General features: G+C 41.2%; 1 protein-coding gene across 3 annotated transcripts in view; it reads right to left on the bottom strand.

Annotated features, from left to right (window-relative positions):
* LOC143731176 (integrin beta-1-B-like) overlaps positions 1 to 25,728 on the bottom strand; it is a 29,226-nt gene extending 3,498 nt beyond the window's left edge. Inside the window, exons 1-15 of one of the 3 annotated variants that reach the window (XM_077221839.1) lie at positions 25,339 to 25,728; positions 17,891 to 17,948; positions 12,411 to 12,496; positions 10,694 to 10,913; positions 10,360 to 10,530; positions 10,003 to 10,241; positions 9,247 to 9,402; positions 9,054 to 9,149; positions 8,847 to 8,936; positions 8,488 to 8,628; positions 5,492 to 5,694; positions 5,167 to 5,405; positions 2,113 to 2,335; positions 1,785 to 2,017; positions 1,513 to 1,679 (exon numbers count right to left, since the gene is read on the bottom strand). In XM_077221839.1, coding sequence (XP_077077954.1) covers positions 1,513 to 1,679; positions 1,785 to 2,017; positions 2,113 to 2,335; positions 5,167 to 5,405; positions 5,492 to 5,694; positions 8,488 to 8,628; positions 8,847 to 8,936; positions 9,054 to 9,149; positions 9,247 to 9,402; positions 10,003 to 10,241; positions 10,360 to 10,530; positions 10,694 to 10,913; positions 12,411 to 12,496; positions 17,891 to 17,948 — 2,322 coding nt within the window. In that variant the 5' untranslated portion in view covers positions 25,339 to 25,728. The remainder of the gene's footprint in view (positions 1 to 1,512; positions 1,680 to 1,784; positions 2,018 to 2,112; positions 2,336 to 5,166; positions 5,406 to 5,491; positions 5,695 to 8,487; positions 8,629 to 8,846; positions 8,937 to 9,053; positions 9,150 to 9,246; positions 9,403 to 10,002; positions 10,242 to 10,359; positions 10,531 to 10,693; positions 10,914 to 12,410; positions 12,497 to 17,890; positions 17,949 to 25,338) is intronic. The other 2 variants (XM_077221840.1, XM_077221841.1) reach the window with 2 other exon arrangements.
* Positions 25,729 to 26,033: the final 305 nt, after the last annotated feature.

Genomic DNA, 26,033 nt, shown 5'->3' with positions numbered 1-26,033 from the left:
AATAACTTTTATATTATTCATATTTGAAGCTGATCATTTAATGGACTGAAGACACCTAGGTTTACTTGATTTTCCATACATCAATATTTAGGGAAGAAATGATGTAAAAATAAAATAAAATAAAAAGATACATCAGTATGATACACAAATTATGTGTCTCAAATATGATACATCGGGGTTTTGAGAAACATTTATTCGTGCTTCTCTCTGTATTTTGCCCCACACAATTAAAACTACGGAGCTTTGGTCATAAAAGTAAGCATTTATATCAACTAAAAATTAAAATAGAAGACGCATTATTGGGAGATATAGAATGACAAGACAACAGATATTTATATGCATTTTATGCAAGTCGTCTATTATTTTGTTATAAAGATCTCATTGATTTACTTTACAAGCTATTAGAACTTGATCATAATTTTGGCCATATAAATAACATCTGCATCAAAACAATTACCCCCTCCTTAAATGTGAGCTCCATATTCTCAGTAAATATATTATATGGGCTGTAAAAGCCTGATGTATCAAATATGAAACAAAACATAAAACATAAATGCAATTTAAAAGATAATATTTTTTTATATTTAAAAGGTTCAATAAACTGCTTCATTAAAAAAAAAAAATCAGCCTATTATTTCGTATGTCAGGCTTTTAAGGATTAATATACAAGACCTCCAACTGATAATTCTACCTCTAAATAAAAGACAAATGACTATACAAGTACTAACATTGACAAACTTTTTGCTGCACAACGATTTAAATGGACCTATGCAAATTGAAACGCTTACGATCCAAAGAAAAACTTTCTTAAAGCATGAGCCTATCTTCCTGTGTCTATTGCGGCAATATTCTGTAGGATTCATTCACTGCAATACTATCAGTGACCAGCATGTGTCAGCAGTGAACTCCCCTGGTGCCAGAGAGACCACACCCCACACAATGAGCCAGACATCCCATTACACCTAGCTGCAGTGCTTTATAGAAATGAAAAACATGTAACTATATTCAAAATATGATAACAGTGTGATTAAGGAGGCTTTTGTATTTAATCTGTTAATTTTATTAGTCAAATTTCACATCCATAAGTGTAAGTTTACTAATAAAAAGCCTCTTTTCTCAGTATTACTTAAAGAATTTGAAAATTACTTTTCTACTATTCAAACTAGTACTGAACGAAAGGCTATTAAGACGGTTCGTTTGTGTATTGTCTTCAAAATTTTTGATTGATTCAAAGGTCTTGTTTTTTTGTTTGATTTATTATTTATTTATTTTTGATTTTTTTTTTTTATGTGTGGTTTTTGCTCCCCTGGCTGTAAAATGTATGTTGTACTGTTTTGTTTAAAGCAATAAAAAAAAAAAAAACATGTAACTACATTGAAAACTATTGCATATTCATGTCATTCCGACAGCTTTCTCTGGTCCAATGAAGTGGCTACATATGATATGATTGAATAAATATAACTTTAAACAGATACTTGAAATTGAAACGTAATGTAAATTAGAGACACATACCGTGTCCCACTTGGCATTCATTTTCTCCTTCTCGAACTTGGCGAACTCTCTGCGGTCGTGAATAATCATGAGCAGTTTCCAGATGAGCAGAAGTGCTAAACCAATCAGAACGATTCCTGCGACCACACCCGCTACGATGGGGATGATGTCAGGGCCAGAGGGACACTCTGTCAACACAGACACAATGCATTATGGGACACAAGGTAAATAACTAGTTAAGTTAAAAAAAATTAAATCAAGGCCTACTGGTACTTATTTCATCCAGCACGTACCAAGTTCCTCGGCCACGTGGACCTCAATGGTGCTGTCGTTCTTGGAAGCGTAGGAAAAGAAGAACCAGCAGTCATTAGCATCGCGCTCTTTGCAGTGATTGATGTAGGGCTGGTCGTGGGGCTGAGGAAGTTCATTCTTCATCTTCACCATTTGAAGATGGAAGTAGCTGCATTCTTTCTCACACGTGTCTTTCTTGTCGCCAGTAGCAAATGCTCGGCACTGGACGCAATCCCTGTGAGGAAAAACACAGGCAAATATATTAAGTACAGCTAGCTGAGCATAACAAGCCATTTGCTTGTTTGAGCAAGTGTTCTGTTAATTACTTACTTGTGTTCAGTACAAACTCCAGGGCAGGTTGGGCAGATTTCACAGGTCGGACCCTGAAACTTTGAGTCTGTACATTTACACACACCACACTCGCAGGTGCCCCGACCATTACAGATCTGTTTGTTACTGGCTAGACAGGTGGAGGTGTCCAGAGAACAGTCGCACGCACTACCGGTGTAGTTAGCATCACAAATACACTTTCGGCATTCACATCGTCCATGACCTGAAAAGATAAAGAAACACTTTTAGTTTGTAACTTGTCATCTGTTTAATCATTTACTGTTACCCTACATATGCCACCCTACTTTATTTCTAGGGATGCACAATATATCGGCCAATAAATGTTCATTTTAATGTTATCGGTCCGATAAGAAAATTTGGACAATATATTAAAGCCGAAAAATAATGGAATATTTCCTTCAGCTGAGACACTTCAGATGCACACTGTTCACCATGATGGTTTTGAATTGCTTAAAATATGATTTGAATCACTTCAAAAAGAAAAATACAGTTAAATGGAACATGTGCAGCGCAAATCTTTCATATAGGCTACATAAAATCATAACGAGAACATTATAATTGTGTGCTTGGGACATGGCTTTTAATGGTGAGACTTGAGTTTTTATAATCCAGCTCTCAAAAATTACATAAAAATTCGGATTTAGATTTATCGGCCAATATATCGGTTGTCGGAATTATCGGTATCCAGAAAAATTTTCATATCGGTGCATCCCTATTTATTTAAGTCAACATTAACTGTATTTTAATTAATGAAAATGTTTTTTATGGTTTTAGTTTTAGTTAAAACAAGCTGTTGTTTTTATTGTTGTGTATCCCAGGTAAGGCTGAGCAATTTTATCGATTCTGCAACATAAATTGATATTTTTTTCCCAAGAAAGTATCGATTTTTGAGCCTCGAGTATCGATACACAAGTCCCATGCAAATACCCCGTGTTTACCCCCATTCGCTTTAAAGCTTGAACGTTTTCGGTTCTGCTGTCGGTACTGGAAAAAATAGAAAATACACGTAGGCTACTATTTATTATTGATATAAAGACGTAATCTTGAACATGTTTATCTCGCGGGCCAGTTCTATATATAATAATAATATTAAACCATTTGTCTGTGATGCAACTTTGCTATTTGCAGTCCAGAAGAGAGAGAGCGATCTCTCACGCGGAGCCACAGCGCGCGCGCACAACACGACACAACAGCCCTGCTCAATGACTGACAATGAGGACAGAACTAAACATTCAAACGTGGTTACACTTTAGATCTGGGATGATATTCAAATTTTATTTTAGATTCGGCTTTCAGAGATTATAAAAAGAAGATATTTGAGATGAAACCAAACTAACTGCATTATGTCTAGAGCAACTTCCTTCCCTTCACAGCAATGCACTGTCATTTCTTCCTAAAACCCAAACGTACCGTCAGAATCAGCACGATCGGTGATTGTTGTAAAATGCAGTCTCTACTGTTGTTAAATTGCGGACGCGTTTAATCATTAAAAGAGCTATTAAAAGCACAAACATCTGCGCAAGAGTTGTTCACAAGGCGACGCGCGCTCCGAAATGGACTGCAACTAGACAAGAAAAGTATAGGCTACTTAACTCTGGGCTTCATGTGCGCATCTAAACTATCAAATATACATAATAATATAAAAATGACCAGCTATGAGATTAACTGAAACACAATTTATTCACTTAAACAGTTTATGTCTTAAATGGACGTAAATAGTTAGGAGAAAATGATGGTGCATCAGTCACCTATAAGATCTGCACTCGGTCTTAAAGGGGCAGATCTAATAGGTGACTGATGCACCATCATTTTCTCCTAACTATTCTACCTGCTGATGATGGAGCCATTAATGGGAATCAAACAACAAAAGGCACTCACAGCTCTTGAATGAACAACTTAGGGTGTATTCTCACCTGCCTTGTTTGGTTCGATTGAATCGAACTCTAGTTCGTTTACCCCCTTGGTGCGGACCTTTTGGGCAGGTGTGAATACAGCAATCGAACTGGGGTGCGGACCAAACAACCGAAACGAGACCCAGCTGAAGAGGTGGTCTCGGTACGGTTCCAAACGAACTCTGGTACGGTTCGTTTACGGTGTGAACATGAACCGACCCAACTGCAAGAAAGCACTGCGCCTTTGAGTTAACAGGCTTCCGTAGTCGGAGTTGCGTTATGAGAAAGTGATCTGTTGTAGCCTACTACATTCCATTCCGGCGCGCTGTCTGGCCACACGATACTGTTGCGCGTCTTTCTGCGTGTCGTGTGTGCATCATTGGAATGGAATAAATGAATGAATGAGTGACAGGGCTCTCAAGTGTCACGCATTGAGCGTGACAGTCACTCATTTCGGTCTTTTGTCACGCTCTCCCGCCACACATTGTATTTCTCACGCTGAAAAACTATTTGTAATATATTTAATATCCCGTAGCGCCCAAATCTCTGGCAGCGCCGCTCTCACTGTGGAACCGGCAGGAATCAAGCGCGTCTCCTCTGGTGTTGTTAGCCAATCAGAAAATAGCACTATTGTATCTGGGTAAGATTTAACGCAACAACCAATGACGCCGCGTCGGCATGACACACGTGTGGTTTTGTTTACAAATTTTGGTTCACTTGCAAAAAGAGAACCAAATGACTGATGCAGTGTGAAAGCGAACTGTACCAAAAAAAAAAAAAAAAATTTGTATTTGGTCCGGACCAAAGCAAGTGAACTATCGGACTTTTCTGGTGTGAATACACCCTTAAACTTGTCCAGGCAGAGACATATTATATTGTGTAAATCAAGTTTTTAGTTTTCAGTTCAAATAATTCAATCCAAGTAAATGGAACACTCACAAGATGTCACCAAAATCACTCTGTCCCCTTTAAATCTTTCAGAAAATGATGTAAGTGTATCGAATTATATGGAATCGTATCGTTGGCTGAATATCGTGATATATATCGTATCGTGAGCTGAATATCGTGTATCGTATCGTATCGTGAGATTAGTGTATCACTACAGCCCTAATCCCAGGACAGACAAAAAACATAGTCGTACCTCCACAGAGCTTGTTGTTAGATCGGTCACAGTTGAAGTTGTCGCACTCGCAGAACTTTCCGCTGTATCTTTCCTCTGGGTTGTCTCTTTTTTTGCACTCGCACGTTCCACAAACGCAGTCTCCATTGTTGCTGCAGATGTCGGTGCCATTATCCATGCGACAGTTTGCATCTAGATCTTCTGTTCTCACCTCGTCTTTGCTACATTCACAATTCCTGCCGATACGTCCCTCATTGCACCTGAATATAAGCAGAGGTAGATAGATATCAGTGCTGCCAGTTGAGGATTTTATGGATGATACCATCAGTGCCAGTATATAACTCACCTGCATGCTCCACACTCCAGGGTACCGTTGCCGAAGTGACACGATGGGCTGTTTAGGATTCCATCTTTGTGACACTCACATTCGCAGATGAAGTTGAGGACTATCTCCACCTCCTCAGTGAAGCCCAGCGGTTTGATCTTTATCGTCTCTGACTTGCCATTAGATGGACAACCTTTAGCCGTGATCGCTACCTCAAACTTCACCTATGACACAAGGGTGAAGAGCTACCAGTGAGCAAAATACACATTAGATTTTCCTTTGCGGTCTTCGTAGTTTTTAAATCACGTTGCTGCATAGTACATACTTTGATTTCTTTAAAGATAAATAGCAGCTAAAAATGTTCTGTAATGATTCGTTCACACCAAGGACAAATTACCATCACAACTATAACATTTTAATAATCGTTCTAATTCTATGCTGATATGGAAGTTACAAAGAATTTGTGCTTTGTAACTTTACAGACATTTTCATGCTTAAAGGGGAACTGAAACAAACAAAATATAATTCGATAACATGATGGTTATTACAAGTGTAAACAAATAAATTCAAAAATGATATTAAAAACAAAACATATGTGAAGTTTTTCCCAATACTGAAATTTACATTTGTTGTTATCAGAGCGCAGCAGTGTTCGATGACGTCATTGGCATGGTACCACTGTAGGCTACTAGCGTTATGTCAGGCTATTCTAGTGCTACTCTGACTGATTTTGACAGTATGGACAGAGACTTTCTGCCAATCCCGCTGGCTAAGCATTGGAACCAGTTAGGGAGATGCCGATTGCGCCTGGTTTCCAGGTAGGCCTAGTAGATGATGATGAACCAGAAGTTGTTCGGGGTCAGGAGCGAGTGGGTCTCGAATGACTGGTGTCAGTGCGGGCGTTGTAGCTCTATGGAGACCGCACCGGAGTCTATTTCCTGCCAGGAGCCAAACCTGGATCACGTAATGGCCGGGTTACAATGCATCACATTCACAAGAACCTTTCAGCTGCTATGTGGTGAGAGAGATGTGCTGGAGGTTGCTATAATGTCTCTAAAGGACGTCAGGGCAGACACGCTGGAGCGCCCCATAAGTAGCAGGTACGTAACTTCCAATATTTTAGGCTTTTCACGCTGTCAGGAGCCATGTGCCACTGTTGACAAGCAAGCCGTGGTGCTGAGGGTAATGACTGAGATGCAGTTTGACCAATGTTTGCGTTACGTACATGACCGACCAATGGTGGCGTGCGAGAAGGCGGGACCTAAAGCAATGCTAAAACACATCAACCCGATCACTTGTTTAACGTTCATGTAAACTAGGCTTGGGCGGTATCCAAATTTTGATATCGTCAAACCTCCTCCCTATTTTACCGGGGTATACGTATTACCGTGACTAATTAAAAAGTATGACATAAGGCTCAGAACAGCGTCACCAAATGTTCGAACGAACACCAATGTTCGACTTGGTCTTGGTCAGTCTACCACTCGAATCAAAAGTGCAGCTCTCCTCATAGTCTGATGTTTGTAAGTGGGCACTACAGACCCTAAACCCATAGGCTGTAGGAGGGCTAGCCCATTTTAAGGCTACTAGTTAAGATTGTAGGGCTGCCTTTCTCCATAGGGGTAACCGATGGTAATGTATGTTTAGGGCCGCTGCCTTTGTCCTGTACAATTCATGGTGGCAGCTGGGGGCAATGCAATAAGACCCCCCTGTCGATCTGTTATGCTCTTGAGATGCCATTTTACTGGAGCGGTCAAGGTAGCCTACCATGCCAGTGACGTCACGGATCGTTGAAGCTCAAGATGGCTGCGCCCTAGTAACAAAACAACAAACTAAAATCACTGTTTCCCCACCTTGTAACTACTTCAGCAGTTTTAAGTGTCCTACCACATAACAATGATAACACATCTGTTATATCACCTTTACTTCCTATTTCGTTGCAGTTCCCCTTTAAAACGCAACATTACACCAAAAAAAGTTGAAAATGTAAAACGGCATAATAGAGTTCGGGATCGTTTCATCACGTCGCAATGCATTGTGGGAATCACGGTACGGAAGTAGATGTACTGTAGTGTAGGCAGTTGGTAATTAAAATTGTGAGTTGGTCATTTGATAATATTAGGTTTACGATCGACAGGGCAAATGGCTCATAAATCATGTTAGTTTTTTTCAATATTATAGCGGATTACAGAACTATCAGACGAAAACAGTGGATTATTGCACGTATAATAGTCGAGTAATTACTCCTGAAGTGTAACAAACCCGCATAGACAAGCTTCATAGCTCACAGAATCTGACAAGTGTGTGTGTGTCACCACTGATGCTTGGTTAACGTTAACGTTAGAGCGAGCAATTGTTTTCTCCATGTTTACTTTGTAGATCTGCAGATCTTGCACCCATCCATTTGTGAACTGCAGGTGAGCCTCCAGTGACTTGAAGTTTTTAAATTGAGAAAATAACAGGGAAACTGAAGCTTGGTAAACTTTCATATTTATTACACCATACTCTATGTTCATAGGGATCGATTCCTCATATATACTTTTTTTTTTTTAAGTAGCGTTGTTTGGCTTCATTAAGTTTGTCAGTATGCGTTATAGCCAACTTTTCTTTGTCACATAACTCTTTCTCTGTGCCGGTGGAGACCGGCCGGCTACGCTATTACCTTATTCCAAACCAACCTTTGCGTTGCCTCTAAAATGGTCGCCGTTACCCACAATGCGTTCCATAACATCTACGCCCATAGGGCTATAGAGACCTACGCTCTATAGGTTCCCTTTAAAGAGCTCAAGCATTTAAAGGAGCAGACAGCGTAAAATAACAGAACTTTCTCTACAGTATAGCTACAGTTTTTTTTATAACTATCAGTTGGTGTAAACTGGCCTCAAAGCTTGTCTGACTTAGCACCAGTAACAGGGATGGTTTCCATTTAGGAAATTGTACCCAATGGGAAGTACCTAACGCAAAAAAATTATAGATGCAACTGTGTTAAGTTTTTAACTGGAGGAAATTATTCTGACCTCATCCCCAATGGAGATGTTGGAGCACTTCCTCCCATTTTCTCCTTTTTCAATCACTCCATTCTTGCAGTGGGAGATGTAGGAGATGGACACACCTTCGGGCAGCCTGCTGTTCTCCAGAATGACCTCAGAGGACAGAGACTGAGAAAGACAGATTTAAGAAATCTATATTTCATTTAAGAAAATATAATATTAAAATAATTTTGAACACATGCAGGATAGTCTTTCAATCAATGTTTTTTCAATTCAAGATGCTTTGACCCCCTTAAAATTTAATGTTGCAGAAATTTGGCAAAAAACAAACAAAAGCAAAATTCTACTAAATTGAATTTTAGCCTCAGTTCCTGTGATCTACTCACATTATATGCATCAATAATGAGATCTATCACATTGTTGGAGTCAGAGGTTAGAGTGCCCACAGCTGACTTTGGAATGAGGTTTTTCAGCTCCTGTAAATGAAACAAAAACAGTTTATCCAGTTTTTTTCCATGCAGTATTTTATTTCCATGCGTGTTATAGGATCTGACTGGCCTATTGATGTAGACACAAAATACTGCCTTTCTTACCTGGTAAACAGGCTGGAACTCTTCAGTTACTGCAAAAATGGTCTGAATGTTGTTTTCACTTAATTTTTGAACGAGATGTGCAATAGATGGATAGTCCTAAAAGGGACAGATTAAAAAATAAGACGTTGTCTTATATATTCATGGAGGATAATACAGAACAGTAATGACTCATATTGGTGTAACACACACTTACATAGTAATGGCTCATGGTGTACATGTTATCATGCAGGTGGCATTTCCCATCATTAGGAAGGACGATGCCGCCCAGTTTTCCGTCTCCAGCAAAGTGAAATCCAGCATCCGTGGAGAACACAAGAAGACGGGTAACATTCCTCCAGCCAATCTGATTCTGATACACAATTAAGTGGAAGCATAAACTTCATTTCCAAAATCTGACAAGTCAGCAGGGTTAGAAGCTACTTCACTTTAGTTTGACTTTAGATTAGTTACATAGACACACCTATCCAGTAGACAGTGGACTCTTGGTTACAGTACAATAAAACAATAAATACAAATTAAACATTAAAAATTTTAATTGAAATTGATGCATTTATTTGATGAAAAATACAGTAAAAACAGTAATATTGTGAAATAATATTTCGAATAAAAGTTTTCTATTTGAATATATTTTAATATGTAATTAATTCCTGTGATGGCAAAGTTGAGTTTTCAGCAACTTTACTCCAGGCTTCAGTGTAACAGGATCATTCAGAAATCATTTTAATATGCTGATTTGGTGATCAAGAAATATTCCTTGTTATCGAGGTTGCATTATTTTGACCAAAATTACAGTAAAAGACATTTCTAATGTTACAAAAGTTTTCCATTTCAAATAAATGCCTTTCTTTTGACCTTTCTATTCATCAAATAATCCTGAAATAATGTATCACAGTTATAATATAAATATATATAATTTTATTATTAAGTAAATAAAATAAAAATGACAAACCGCGCAGACAGCCACTTGCATGATGGCATCGAAGCCTCCCTCTGGTGAGTCCAGGTTTCCTGAGATCTGCTGTCTGCTGACAAGGTTATTAAACTGAGATCCGTCCTCAGTCAAACTCAGCACATTTTTATAGCTGAACGGACTGGTGCAGTTCTGGTCAGATGTGCAGGGGTTCAGCAGCTTGGCTGGTGTCGTGCTGATGTATGGCATGACAGTTTTCTCCACAAAAGAGCCAAAGCCTAGAAGCATTTACAAACAATAAAGGAAAAGTGTTATGAAATTTGCAGCATAATTAACATTGCACATCAATAATACAATTAAAGACAAATCCAGTATGAATCCTCTGAGGTTCCTTACCAATCCTGAAGTCAGATGTGATTGTTTGCATTTTTTTCATCAGGTGGGTTCCCAGGTTTTTGACATTCTCCAAATCGTCTTTCATAGAATAGCTGAGATCCATCAGGTAGTAGAGATCTATGGGATAATCCTCAGCCCTCTTGAAATTCAGATTGAATTTCTGAGCTTCACCTGGGTTGGAATGAGAGAGGATCATGGGATTAGACAAGCTTTACAGGGGAGTGAAATGATCATTTCTGGAAGGAGACCATCACTCCACATGACATCCAACTTTATTAGGCGATAACCTAAATCATTTAAGTGTTCCAGGAGTTGTGGTGGGAGTAACCAGTACCTGATCGGAGGTCTAGGGTGAGTTTCTGTGGCTGAATCTGGGTGATCTGGTCTGGCTTCAGTTTCACTCCATCCTTTGTGCGGTTTGTTACAGGTTGGTTTTTGTTGACTCTGACGCTTCCCCGAGGATTTTCTATGCTGGCATTAGAACAACCCTTCTTAATCAGAGCATCAATCTCATCACAGCGTGTGGACTTCTGCTCACCCTGTTTCAGAAAGCTCTGCAGAAAGAGGCGAGGGAATAAAAGGAAAAAGAAGAAAATAGAGAGAGATTACACTCAAATAAAAATAGTACCAGGAGGCTCAAGCACCAGTATTACTTAACCCTACAAAAAAGATAAAGTGGTTTTGAGTGGACTTATAAAGAGAATTGCGATCTTTTGGGACAATATATCCTTGTTTGTTAATGTGTTATATTTCATAGAAAGCATTATTATGCTTTTTTGGAAATTTTCTTTCGTGTAGTGTAATACATGATAGATGTTTGTGAATGTAAACGGTATTCAAAGATCAAAGTGCACAATAAATGGAGTTAACTGCCTGAAAACGAGTCGTCAGTAATTCCAGTCTCAATTCCTTCTCAAACCTACGTGGGTTTGTAACACATTTGCATAATGCAAGCATATGGTCTTCATTGGCTACCTTCGAACATCATCTACTTTCACCCGTCCTCAAACACTGTAGTTGTAGCTGAGGCCTGGAAGAGTTTGGTTCATGTCGTCGACATCTCTAGAAGATGCTGTTTTCTGGGTTGTGTAAGCAAAACGCCCTTTGCATGCACTTCCTAAACCAATGCGATCATTACTGTTTGTATCACAATGTATACAAGCGCTGAGGAAGCCTCCGGAGCTGAAATTTAGATATGGTAATACGTTTTGTTTCCCACACGTGCTGTAAGCGGTAGACCGATCACAACACACTGGGCAATCACAGTTACCGGGGTTACTTTTAACTCCTGAGGTAGTCGAAAAACATTAGTCTGGCTCGCTTTTATAGTGTAGATGCTCATGTGGTCGAATGTTCTTGAAAAGCCACAAAGGACCGTCTACTCTCCGTCTATACAGTACTATAAATATTGTTTTCAAATATAGGTCAGACAAAAAGATATTCACGCCACAAACTTAAGCCATTGGTTGAGCCAATGTTGCCGTGTTGGGCAAGTCAGGATGAGGATGTGCAGTGTGTCTGTTGAAACAATTAAGAGGGGGCACATTCCTTACAAAGCTCAACCCACCCTGCATTACATGCAGTTTAGTGATCGTACACTTCCTGTTTCTCTAATGTAATGTGATGATTGGTTCTTCCTGGTTCTGCCATAATCTGCTCCACATGTCAGAAACAGACATTATCACACAGGACGCTGACTCATAAACACTAACTAAAGAGTAATATGTGCTCAAGATCCACTTAAATGACTCAAGAAACTCCGAGTAATAATCAACCACAGGCGAATAAAGGTGGGACAGGAGGTGATTTCACTCGAAGCATTTCAGGATGCTTAATCCTTTGGATACTTCGCTCTCCCAAAAACAAGTTTAGGTTTTCAGCACAGAATTGTTGGTAGAATCACAGGATGTCCTCTACAGACTTGGATCAACAAATAATCTGACCACAGGAAATAGGTTTCCCTAATAACATTTTTTTTCCCTTTAAATGCACATAGATGCAAAAGCAGAAAAGCAGGCATTTCCTTCTTTAATGGTTTCGCCTGAACTCACCTCGTCTGTACACCAGCCGCACTTTTCTCCGGCCTGAATGCATTCACCACAGGACTGGGCCGAGGCCTTGGTGCATTCGTTACCATCTGCACACACAAGAGCACAAACATCCATCATCATCACTCGTAATTCCCTCCCACCACTAACACAGGCAATCCAAAGCAAAGAGCATTTAATAACCAACACTGTGGTCAACCATACGCAACATGATTCTCTCTCACGAGACTCATTTTAAAATAGACGCAAAGATGTTCTGAAGTGGCCATATGCTGTGGGGAGGTCATGTGAACTGTATAAATGATGGCATCCTTACTGCCTCCTCTAAAGACATAATGCAGCCCACGAGGCCAGTGCTCCCAGAATAAACGGATCGCTAGATAAAGATGATATATATCCAGTCTTCCTATAATTCTGAATTAAATCGGTGAAGTTTTCTCTCTTTCTTTTCTTGGACTCCACAGTGCTGCCATATTTGAGATATTCCTGGAATGAAAATCATTGCAAATGTCTAACAGATGATCAGGACAGCATTACAAGAATTTTATCAGGTTCTGGTCTGTGTTCTGAGAGAGAGGAGCTTCCAAAAAAAAAGAAAAAAAAGAAAAGAAATTCACTCAAAACGTCAAGCTGCTTCTACACGCATACTTGCATATGTATGTGATACAGAGAGGTCGAAAGTCTGAGACCACACTGAAAATGTGATTTAGCCCATTTCATTTTTTTTTAATTACACATTAATTTAAAGGAAAACAGGTTATTTAAAAAAATTATTTGAATGAAAACAAAACATGACAAAATGAATAAGAGATTAAGATCGACTCGGTTACTAACGTAACCTCGGTTCCCTGAGAGGATGGAACGAGTATTGCGTAAGTAGCTTACGCTATGGGGAAAACTCCTTTTCTCGAGAATATTGAAGTCTTTATGTAAAACGCATTGCAGCTGCACAGCAGACAGCAATGAGCGAAGGAGCTCGGTCATTGGCTGTGCTGCGGCAACTTGCTCGAACCAATGACAGGGCGATTCTGAATGCGCGACCAATGAGCGCGCCTCGCGCCCGCAACGCGTCAGAGCCCGCCAAGATGGGCGTGGCCAAGAGCTATATATTGGGCGCCCCGTCATGAGAGTTCTTTAGGTTAAAACGACTGAAGCGAACTAACCAAGCAAAAGCACGGCAGCTTACGCAATACTCGTTCCCTCCTCTCAGGGAACCGAGGTTACGTTAGTAACCGAGTCGTTCCCTTTCGAGAGGTCTCTCCTATTGCGTAAGTAGCTTACGCCATGGGAACACCATGCAAAACGCCGTGCGTGCTGAACTTCGCCTTATGATAGCCAGAGGCAGGTGCCTGAGCTGAAAAGCAAAGTTATCATCCAACTAGCCGGCAGAGGCGAGCTTTATATGTGGGAAAAAGTATAGAGCGGCTAGAAGGCGCTCAGTGTGACACAAGCACATACATAATCTAGATACGAACTTATAGTTCTACTAGCATCATGCTGATAGTACATTGGAATGCAACGTCGGGACCTGTAGGTTGTAAAACTTGATAAATGTGGACGGTGAGGCCCAGCCTTCCGCCGCACAAATATCCTCGATCGGTATCCCGCTCGACCATGCCCAGGAAGAAGCCATACTCCTGGTGGAGTGTGCTTTGACTCCCCTGGGGCATTGAAGTCCCTTGGCTTCATAAGCCAGCGCTATAGCCTCAACTATCCAGTGAGAGATTCTCTGCTTTGAAACGGCGGAATCTTTCGTACGGCCGCCAAAGCATACAAACAGTTGTTCTGTCTGTCTGAATAGGGCAGAACGCTCCAAATACACTCTGAGAGCCCTAAAGGGGCAGAGTAGATTAGCGTCGTGTTCGTCTGCTGGTGACGATAGCGCAGTTAGGGAGATAACCTGTGCTCTGAAGGGAGTGGTGAGCACTTTAGGAATATACCCATGTTTTTGCCTAAGGACGACCCTGCAGTCGTTAGGTCCGAATTCCAAGCAGGCAGCGCTTGTCGAAAGCGCGTGCAGGTCGCCCACTCTCTTGACCGAGGCGAGTGCCAGCAAGAGCACAGTTTTCAGCGAGAGCTGCTTAAGGTGCACGGTTCGGAGTGGTTCGAACGGGGGCCCTTTAAGAGCGTCTAGAACCATAGCTAGGTCCCAGATCGGCACTGAGGGCGGGCGTGAAGGGTTCATCCTCCTAGCGCCCCTTAGGAAACGAATAATTAGGTGGTTTCTTCCCAATGGAAGTTCCATCACAGGGTCGTGTGACGCTGTGATGGCCGCCACATATACTTTGAGCGTGGAGGGGGTGCGGCCCGCCTCCAGAAGCCCTTGTAGAAAAGCGAGTACGTTCGTAATCTCGCATGTTTCAGGGTTCAGGCCCTCGGCGTTACACCAGTCACTGAACACTTTCCATTTCTGGGCATATAAGCGTCTCGTGGAGATGGCCCGCGCCTCAGCGATGGTTTTTAGCTCTCCACTCGTGAGGTTCCTGGGAACCCGTTGAGGGGCCATGCATGAAGGGCCCACAGATCGGGGCGGGGATGAAATATCATCCCGCTGGCCTGACTGAGGAGGTCTGGCCTCAGTGGAATCGGCCGTGGTGCAGATTGCATTTGCATCAATTCTGGAAACCATGTTTGGTTCTTCCAGAGTGGGGCTATCAGGAGCACTGCGAGATTCTCCTCTCTGACCCGACTGATGACCTGCGGCAGCATCGCGATCGGGGGAAAAGCATATAAGGGGCGGCTCGGCCAGCAATGGCATCGAGTCTAGAACTATTCCCAGGAAAGAAATCTTCTGGCTGGGAGATAGTATACTTTTTGCAAAATTGATCCTTAGACCCAGGCATTCTAGATGGCTGATAATCCAAGATCTGCGTGTTATTAACTGACTCTCTGATTGTGCTAGGACCAGCCAATCGTCAAGATAATTCAGTATTCGCACTCCCCTTCGTCTCAAGGGGGAAAGTGCTGCATCCATACATTTCGTGAATGTACGGGGAGCCAGGGACAGGCTGAACGGAAGTACTGTGTACTGGTAAGAATGTCCCTCGAAAGCGAATCTCAGAAAAGGCCTGTGATGAGGCGCTATTGGAATGTGAAAGTAAGCATCTTTCAGATCCACTGAGAGAAACCAATCTCCTGGGCGTACTTGCGCGAGGATATGTTTGGTTGTTAACATTCTGAACGAGCGAATCATTAGTGCTTTGTTCAGGTGTCTGAGATCTAGGATGGGGCGGAGACCGCCATCCTTTTTCGGGACGAGAAAATAGCGGCTGTAAAAACCTGCCCCGCTCATAGAGGGGGGAACAGTTTCCACTGCGCCCTTTTCTATTAATTTGCGCACCTTGGTGCGTAGAACATGCGAACACTCCTTTCTCACTTTCGTCTCGACCACAGTCGTAAAACGTGGTGGTCTGCGAGCGAACTGGAGCGAGTATCCGTGCTTTATTATATTCAACACCCATTTCGGCATATCTGGAATGTTTTCCCATGCCGCTGCATGTACAGATATGGGCTGAATACAGGCTAGGGGCGGGCCGCTGTGATGTAGGGACCCGGCCAGCGAATCGCCTGAGCTCGTAGCTCTCAGAGATGATTGGCCACGGCCTCCTCGAGGGGCGGCGTTCCCTCGTAGCCTCTTTCCTTCGCGCCGTCCACAGAGGAGAGCGACGAAGAAAAAGAAGGCTTCAGACGCGCAGAGTGGGGGGCTTTCCATGACTTGGTGAGTTCGTCATAAACTTCCGGGAAGAAAGGAGAAGGCCTTTGCCGAGGGGCCTGCAGAAACCACTCGTCCAGTCGGCTTCGGGTTGGTTCTTCGGGAGAAGACCAATCGAGCCCGAGGTCCTCCACGGCCTTCGAGAGGATGCGGACAATCTCTTTATCCATGGTGGAGCCCCCACTCGCGTTAGTTAGCGTCGACGGGGCGGGGTCGAAAGCGGAGCCCGGCCAGTCGTCCGATGCGGCGTCGATAGACAAGGTGTCATCTACTCCCCCGTCGTCCTTGGACGCGCCGAAAGTCACAAGGCCCACCGCTCTGCTAGAGGGGTGTGGGTCCGGCTGAGTGAACTGAACCGGCGGTGGGGAAGACAAGAGCGGCGGTGAAGCACGCGGAGACTGGCTCGGCGTGACGTCACTGAGCTCAGGTTCAGGAAGCCTCTGTGAGCGGCGCTTTTTCTTAATGCGCGGCTCAAACAGAGGGGTGGCGGCGATGGGCTCGCTCGCGGCGAAAGCGGCGAAGCGAGCCCGCAGTGCGGAGAGACCCAGGTCGTCACATTCCGGCCATCCGCCCTTGGTCAAAGCAGCTTCTGCGTGGTCCCGGCCCAGGCACCGAGCGCAGATGATGTGACGATCCCCGTCTGGCAGAGGGGTCTCTGCATGACGCGCAGGAAGGTATTTGAAACAACGCCTCGGAAAATTTGCTCTTTTACAAATGTCGCGGGGCGAACAGATGTAAAATACTTGAGTGCATCGCGCCGGATGGCTCAGTAGGATGACGTTCGAAGGCGGCTGAAGATGCCGACGTCCTCGTAGCAATCCCGCTGGTATGCTTTTCCACGGTGGCGAAGGCTTTCAATAATCCGGAGGATCCAGCGAAGAAGGTGTTCGCTGAAGGAGATTAAATCTAAATAACTCTCATGACGGGGCGCCCAATATATAGCTCTTGGCCACGCCCATCTTGGCGGGCTCTGACGCGCGCGTGCGCGCTCATTGGTCGCGCATACAGAATCGCCCCGTCATTGGTTCGAGCAAGTTGCCGCAGCACAGCCAATGACCGAGCTCCTTCGCTCATTGCTGTCTGCTGTGCAGCTGCAATGCGTTTTACATAAAGACTTCAATATTCTCGAGAAAAGGAGTTTTCCCCATAGCGTAAGCTACTTACGCAATAGGAGAGACCTCTCGAAAGGGAACTGGTATGCTTCCATTGAAACTCAAAACTGAAACTCATGCCCTCCAGGATTTTGCAGAGATTTCTTTTCTTATTGTTGCAGAAACAAAAGAATCAATTCACATATTTTCAAAATAAACCTAATAATATTTGGAGCATGTCTTGTTAAATTTTTTTACTCATTGTATTTCAGCAAAAACAAAAAACAACAACAACAACAAAAAAAAATCACAGAGGGTGATCATGTTAACATAAGTCCTTTTTATGTTTACTTTTTGTTAACTTCAGTGATTAACATGAGGTGAGGGCAACCTCAAAAACTGCACTGAAACCCATACCCAGCTTTTGACAACAATTTCTCATTATACAGAGATCTATTAAAAAAAAGGAACAATTATCAGATGATCAATATTTTATAACCAAGATAGAAAATAAATTATATTCATTACAGAAAATTCCACAACTCAAGTAAAAAAAATAAAGTAAAAGTGACTTATTTAAATAAATAAGACAAAGTGCACAACAGAAGCGTTTTCACTAGTGGCCTCAGACCTTTGAACCCCACTGTATATCTGATGCATTTGAAATCATAAGTTCTTACCTTGTTGTGCCCCGCTGAGTCCAAGAAGCACTAAAATCAGGAGCAGCCTCATGTTCATCTGAAAACAGCACAAGAACAAGAGTTAAAATCACCAAGGAAAACATTGATTTGCATTGTATTTCTTTGATATACTAATACATGTTGTATACATACATAATATATATATACATACATACATACATACATGCATACATATATATATATATATAACAGCAACAACAATACATATTAACAATTTAAATAAATTTGAAGCCTTTTTGACAAAACGTAGTGAAACATTAACACTTCTTAGAGGAAGGGTGTGGCTATGCATGCGTGTATGACTTCTGAATGTGTAGGCAGAGTGTTACAAGGTCACTTCCTGTTTCTCCTAGCACAAATGCATGATCTCAGTAAAGAATTCCAACACAGTTTGCACAGAACTGCAGAAACAGATTATTATTCTTCATTTAGCAGACACTTTCTTAGATCTAAAGTGACTGCTTTACAAGGACAATCCCACCACAGCACTCTTAGGTTCACAGTTTACAGTTTACAATCACATATTGAGAAGTAAAATATTACAAAGCAAGTTAAAAATCTAGTTATTGTTGCTACAGTCAGCAATGAAACGCACACAGAACGAAGCCAGACAAGCACGCACAAGACATCCAGGAAAAGAGAGAGAGACTCTGCTCCCATATTTGGTAAGACGATGGATCTGCTCTTCCAAAAAAACACCCCGCTGATGAAACAAAGAGGAGGTGGTCTGTTTCCCTCAATCTATCAAGTGTACAGACACCAGTGCCAGAGATGCGGATTTGGCCTTATTAGGCATGGCGACGAGTACAAACAAACAATAGCTTTACTTAGTGTCCAAAAAACACTTCAGTCTCAGGTGGGATACATTTCACAATCCAGCATAAGAAATACACACACAGCAGAGGCAAATCTAGCAAAACTCCAGTGGTTTTGAAGCAGAAGATGTTTGACAAGACTCATTTTTCTTTGTTTAAAGCAGAAAAATGTCTGCTGTTGAGACTGGATGGGTGAGTGAACTGCAGTAGACTCAACCGTTACTCTATCCACACACACACACACACACACACACACACACACACACACACACACACACACACACACACACACACACACACACACACACACACACACACACACACACACACACACACACACACACACACACACACACACACACACACACACACACACACACACACACACACACACACACACACACACACACACACACACACACACACACACACACTGAACACTTGAAGATAAACAAACAGTGCTTCTTTCAGAACAATTGTGGCATTCATTTAGACCACAGAATCCAAGGTGTGTGAGTGTGAGTGTGAGTGAGTGTGAGTGTGAGTGTGAGTGTGAAAAACACCTTTAAGGACAGTGAGTGATTTATCTTGGCTATATATATATATATATATATATATATATATATATATATCCGATCTGGAGTAAACCGTGATGTCATCGTCCAGCTCAGTTCAGTTCTTGTATAATAGTGTCAATGCAGGCAGATCGGTATTATTGTTGAATATTAAATTAAATGTTAAATTTAATGTCCCCAACTAAGCAAGCCAAGCCAATGGCAACAAAGGAGGAAAAAGGCGACAGTGGCAAGGGTGAATGAGCATGAACCTGAGGGGGAATACATGACAGAATTTACATTTTTGGGTGAATTATAGGCCTACTTTAAAAATACAGTAAGCTGAGTCTTACACCCTACTCACATCTGTTTCTTACCGTCCTTATATAATATGAATATCACTTTAAGTGTTCAAGGACACAATGCACGAAACATCCGTATACTCTGCTGACTCAGGCATGGGAAGTTCCTTTCTGAACAAATCACTGGTGTCTCAGAGCATAATTTCCAGGTTATTCCTTCTAAAGAAACATCTGAGCTTCAGAGTGATTTATTGACTGTTGTGAGAGACATCTTTACAATATCCACACATCAACCAATCAGGTTTCAAAGCTAAATTTTCAGCTACTATTACTCCAGTCTTCAGTCACATGAACCTTCAGAAAACATTCTAATGTGCTGATATTTTTTTTCATCATCAATGATGAAAACAGTTGTGCTGCTTAATATTTTTGTGTAAACGACAATACCTTTTTTCAGTACTCTTTGATAAATAAAAAGTTTAAAAGAACCAAATTTCTTTAAAATGTATGTCTGTACAGTCACTTTATCTATTTAACGCAGTTAATGCGGTAAATAAAAGCTTCAAAAAAATCCTACTGAGCTTAAATTGATTAATTGTAGTGTAGGTTTACAGACACCAATCAGCTTTCAATCAAGTCCTGTAACACACGTGTTCATGAACTAAAGAATCCACTGAAAACCTGTCATCATAGTAATAATAATAATAATAATAATAATAATAATATGCAGAAAATCTTTGCGCTCTTTTATCTCAAACCCAGTGACATCATAGTAGACTAAATTTCAAAAATAAGCTAAATCCACAATGAACTCCAAGTGACCTCACTGGTCATGTATTTGACAGATTCTCATTTATAAGTCTCGCTGGCGCAGAGGCAGATTGAGCTGTGAGACAGCTGGTTCTTTAGCCTGCCGTTTCATTTTCAGTGGTTCTGTGTAACACTATCTTCAGAGAGAGAGTATGTGTGTGGGAGAGATAGAGACAGAGAGTTTCTCAATTCAGCCTTGTCTGCTTTCCCTAAGGCTGTGTTGTGTGTCAAGGCCTTGAAAATGCAGCCCTGAGGTCTGGGTGTTTCTAGATGTAAATTTAGTGTGTGTGTGTGTGTGTTGAACACTCCTTCAGCTGCCTGGAGCTTAATGTTCCAAAGCCCCGCCCACATCAACCAGACACCAATCAGATCACAGTTCTGCTTCAAGCAACACATTCTCTTGGCAATGTTTAGTTGATAAGATAAAATTACAAGTGTGCATAAACGGTCTTTCAATTACAATTGAAAGTCAGGCACAAATAGATGTCAATAGCAGAAACATTAAGGGTAGAGAGAAATATGAACAGACTGAAAACGTATTTTCAGTCCTTATTAAAAACAAGGCAACCCATTCAGTAACCACTTTAAAAGATTCAGTTCAGATTTGTCTGACTGATTTAAAAATTGTCTTTTGAACTATTCATTAAAATAACTTGATTCAATAACTGTAATTTGGGAATCAGACTACACTGGTTGCACTGTTTTTTTATACACTACAAAGGACCAGATCATAAGATTCATTTGTACTTTTTTTTAAATTGCATCACATTCAATAGAGACTGCAAGCATCACTAATACAAACACATAAAGATGCGACAAAGCTGTATGCCTCTCAGTTGGAACTTTAAAATTGTCTCTCAGCTTTAGAATGCTTTTAAACAGGAATTCTTAAAGTCACTGTTCTCGGTTATCCACTACTTGCTGATTTAAGTAACTGTCCTGACAAACACGCACACAGTGAGGCCATTAACCTGCACAGCAGGGCGGCCATTTCCTTAATTAAACTGCCTCACCCTGCCAACCCCCTCCATCTCACACACATTGCTGAGTGATGATGGGCGATCATTTACCTCAGACGGTGACCGGCAGACAGACTAGGGAAACTCCACCTTCACAAAAGTGACGCAGACTCACACTGCAGTAAAGGCTTTAAAGGTACAGTGTCAATTTCAAATATCCTAAGCAAGGCATTTATATGTTGATTAAATGAAAACATTATCAGAACATTTGATCAGCCAGTCATATCAGCTTCTAGATCAACCAATGGTGTGAGTTCTGCGGGGGAGCCTTTTCTTTCAGAACAATGGCAGACAGAGGAGTGTTTGAGAAACGATTTTGTTCTAAACCCCAACTCTAAGTTCTTTCTGCATGTAACTCATTGAGCATCTATCCATCCATCCATCCATCCATCCATCCATCCATCCTTAAAACTCTCAGGTTTAGCTTTTAAAATTACTTCAAACTCAAAACTCTTTCAATCTTAAAACCTTCCAACTTCAAGCCTTTTAAACTTCTTTAAACTTTATAGCATGCCGTTCTCACGCCAAAATAAAAGTACATCTTAAACTTCATCTATTTATAATGCTGTTCACTTTAGCAGAAATAACAAACTTTAGCTTTAAACTAGATATGAATGTAATGTTCTCTTCACAGTAAGCTGTAACTATTACAGCAGATGCAACTCTCTTAGCACTTTTAGAAAAGTCTAGCTCTGGGCCCTTCAGATTATAATGACCAATTTGTTTTCAATGCCTGGCGGCCCTGCCCCCATTTTGTCTTATTGTTAGTATGTCATAACAGTTGAGGTGACAGGAAGTGAGTCAAAGCAAGTCTGGAGCATAGAATACATATCAGAGTCAACAATCTGACTCAGTATCTATATTACCTTTATGACCTACACTGACCTTTGATTGTCATATCCGCAATGGCAGGTTACATGATGCCATACTTAGTGTATAGATGCCAAATATATTGGCTGGCCCTGAACACCCACATCAAAGGATTAGTTCATTCCAGAATTAAAATTTCCTGATAATTTACTCACCCCCATGTCATCCAAGATGTTCATGTCTTTCTTTCTTCAGTCGAAAAGAAATTAAGGTTTTTGAGGAAAACATTCTAGGATTTTTCTCTATGTAGTGGACTTTAACAGGAACCAATTGGTTGAAGGTCCAAATTGCAGTTTCAATGCAGTTTTAAAGGGCTTTACACGATCCCAGCCGGTGAATAAGGCTCTTATCTAGCGAAACGACCTTTCATTTTCAAAAAAAATGTATAATTAAAATTTATATACTTTTTAACCACAAATGTCTTCTCGTCTTCCAATGGCTTTGCGATTCGCATCCACTTCACACATTACGTAATCACGTTGGAAAGGTCACACATGACGTAGGCGGAAGTATAGACCCAGTGTTTACAAAGCGAACATGCATGCAAAGACTAAATCAAACGCCTTTTACAAAAAAAAAGGTCAAACAACGATGTCTTCACACTTCTAAACACGGGGTCAGTACTTCCGCCTACTTCACGCGTGACCTTTCCAACGTGATTCCGTAATGCATGAAGTCGTGGACGTGCATCGCAGAGCTAACGCAAGACGAGCATTTGTGGTTAAAAAGTATATATACAATTTTTTTTTTTAAATGGCTGATCGTTTCACTATAAGACCCTTATTCCCCGTCTGGGATTGTGTAGAGCTCTTTGAAGCTGCATTGGTCCCCGTTGAAGTCCACTATATGGAGAAAAATCCTGGAATGTTTTCATCATGAACCTTAATTTATTTTCGACTGAAGAAAGACAGACATGGAAATCTTGGATGACATAGGGGTGAGCAAATTATCAGGAAATGTTGACTCTGGAGTGAACTAATCCTTTAAAGTTGGAAGCAGCAACATTTTTTCTGTATTATGACATACATCCAAGTGTATAACAGGTTATTGAAAAAGAAAAAGGTAGGGAGACAGACATTGGTTGTTAACTGAAATTTGAAATGGCAAATGAGCTGATGGCAGGGGCAGTTTTAATTGGACTAAATGAAGTGTCATATTCACCGGAAAATCCCGTTAATGACATTTTAATCAAAAGTTACGAGGTCAGGAAAAATGTAAAGGGGGGGGGGGGTGGGGGGGAGAAACATACATAAATAAGTCTTACACAATAAGATCTAGGCTATACTATGCATTTAGAAAATAGATGCATTTTCAGTTCATGCCGACTTTAACATTCAGCACTTGGTGAATCTTATAAATAAACAGTCTAGAAATCATAAAGCTGTATGATTCAAACACAGACTCTTTATCCTGTTCCCCTTATACTGTATGTTCAGATCCAACCCCTTTCTTATCTCTCACAGTGAAAAACTTTGCTGTTAATAACAGAGCACTGCCTAGACACAAACGTGTGCACACATGTACAAACACACAGGAAAAAAAATATCCTAAATATGTCCTTACAAAAATTTACTATTCAGTCTTCCCTCACACAGTTTTAAAAAACTTTGTATAGAGTTGGTACTCTGCAATCCCTCTATGTAAATTGTTTATTTCGACAACATTTTACATTCGTTATAATTTTTTAATTTTAGCCATTCCAAATTATAAATAACTGATATTGCAACCACAGCTTCGATATTAGGCTACTGTTACTATTAAACCATAATAAATATGGACCTCCCTTGAAACAGTGTAAGCTTTGGATTTTGTTACTTTTGTTGTTTTGTGGAGTCTGACACTAAATTCCCAATTTCATTGTAGCAACAACAGCTGTAGAACCAATAGCATTTTTGGCAGACTAGCATTTTCTATAAGGGAAGGTTATGTCAGGATATGCAAGCAGACATTCCACCCTGTAAAAAACAAATGCAATGCCACTGCAGGAATGTGCTATTTGCAGTTAGCCAAGATTAATTAAAGAGCAAAATAAATTAACTGGCCACGTGACGTTGCCCCGTTGAGGCGACCCGCTCGCAGTACAATAAAGCAGCTTTTATTAGGCTGGAATCTTGACTTAAATGTTAGTGAACATAACTTTAAAACATCAAAAGCACTCTTCATTTCTTTTACATGGGAAACATTTTAGTGAAAAAACAATTAACTGTGCGAGTGCAACTTTAAGACATCCAGCAAAAAATACAACGTTCTTCCACACGATCACGTGACCCGAATATGTTGGATGCGAGAGTTAATGCAGATCCGCTGGGATCGTTCCTTGTAAAATTGTCCCGTTAGCTTTCCACAGATCTGCCCATGTCTATAATGCCATGATTCAATTTCTCCTAAAACATCACAATGGACGAGCATGATGCTCATCACATTACCGCAGTCATATTTAGCTGGTGCTGTAAGAATGACAAACTTCTCCCAGCCGATGCGCTATGAAACTCATTTATATGATTCTTAATGTGTTCGCATTCGACAGATCATAGGTGGTCTAATGTGTTCACCATGTCCTAAAGAGGATCATGACTCACGCAAAAAACGGCTATATCATTTCAACTTTCAGGGAGGTATATTTACACAAGCAACTACCAAATAAAGCATTGTTCATGGGCCAGTTAACCCCCACAGCCCCCCTTAGACCCGACGGGATTCTCTCATGCTTGCAGATGACTTACAACAGATGTTTGGGACACATAAGACGCAACAAATAGATCAAAGATAACAGACGTCTCGGAAATACAGCCTGTAGGGACACTGAAGTGGCGATCTGTGAGTAATTCAAGGGGCAGATCCACGTCTGTCTTCTGAAGTGAAATGGATGGGACAGGATCCCCACCCAAATTAGTGACCCAAGATCATGGTCCAGATCGAACCCTAAAGCTCATGGTTTATCTTAGCCAGTTAGAAATGCCCCGTTAGGTAAACAAAGGGGCCTAAACCAAAGTTCTTTTAAAAAGTTTGATATAGTTTGGAATAACGTTACACTTGAAATATTTTGATGACCCTTACCTTAACACGTGTTCCCCGGCGATTCTTCAATCTATCACACGCTCTTTTAAAACCACATTTGTTATGTACCCTCCGACAGCGTTTGGTCCAGCAGTCCAGTGCCCGTCCGTGGAGTCTTTGTTTCCGTGTGGCACTTTAAATCAACAGCTGGTTGGAAAGTAGTAAACCAAACAATTCCTTTGCCTACAACAAACAAATCGTGGATATTGAGGAAAATAAATGACTAAATGTGGGTAGAGAGTCCAGCTCGTCCTTCCACACTCAGCGTGTCCTCGGTCCAGATGGATAATGTGTGATCGGTTGACTGGCGGGTTGGGTTTGCAGTGGCAGCCTCTCCCTTCCTCCGCCCACAGGAAATAATGCTAATGCTTTAACACCCCATTCCACACCACACTGTGGAGAAGATTCAGATTCATCTAAGCAATTCGAGTCTTTTGAATCAGTTCACAAAAAGATTGATTCAGCATAAGTTACTTTCTGCAGGACGCAGACGGTGGCAAGTATTTTGTATATTATGAGCCAGCCATTTTTACTGGAGGGGTTGAATCAGTCTCTGAGTGGACCGAAACAAATGTATTTAGAGTACATTGCATAAGTTGTTTCCTCACAACAAACAGAGATATTTTTTATTTTCTTTTTAAAGCTGACCTGGATAGCCTACATTTAAAAAAGCAATAGGCCTACTTAGTAGGCTA

This window comes from Siphateles boraxobius, unplaced genomic scaffold, assembly GCF_051911475.1.
Source record: "Siphateles boraxobius isolate OS27281-9 unplaced genomic scaffold, OSU_SipBor_1 86, whole genome shotgun sequence".
Classification (NCBI taxonomy): Eukaryota; Metazoa; Chordata; class Actinopteri; order Cypriniformes; family Leuciscidae; genus Siphateles; species Siphateles boraxobius.
This window is presented reverse-complemented; position numbering and strand designations above follow the sequence as displayed.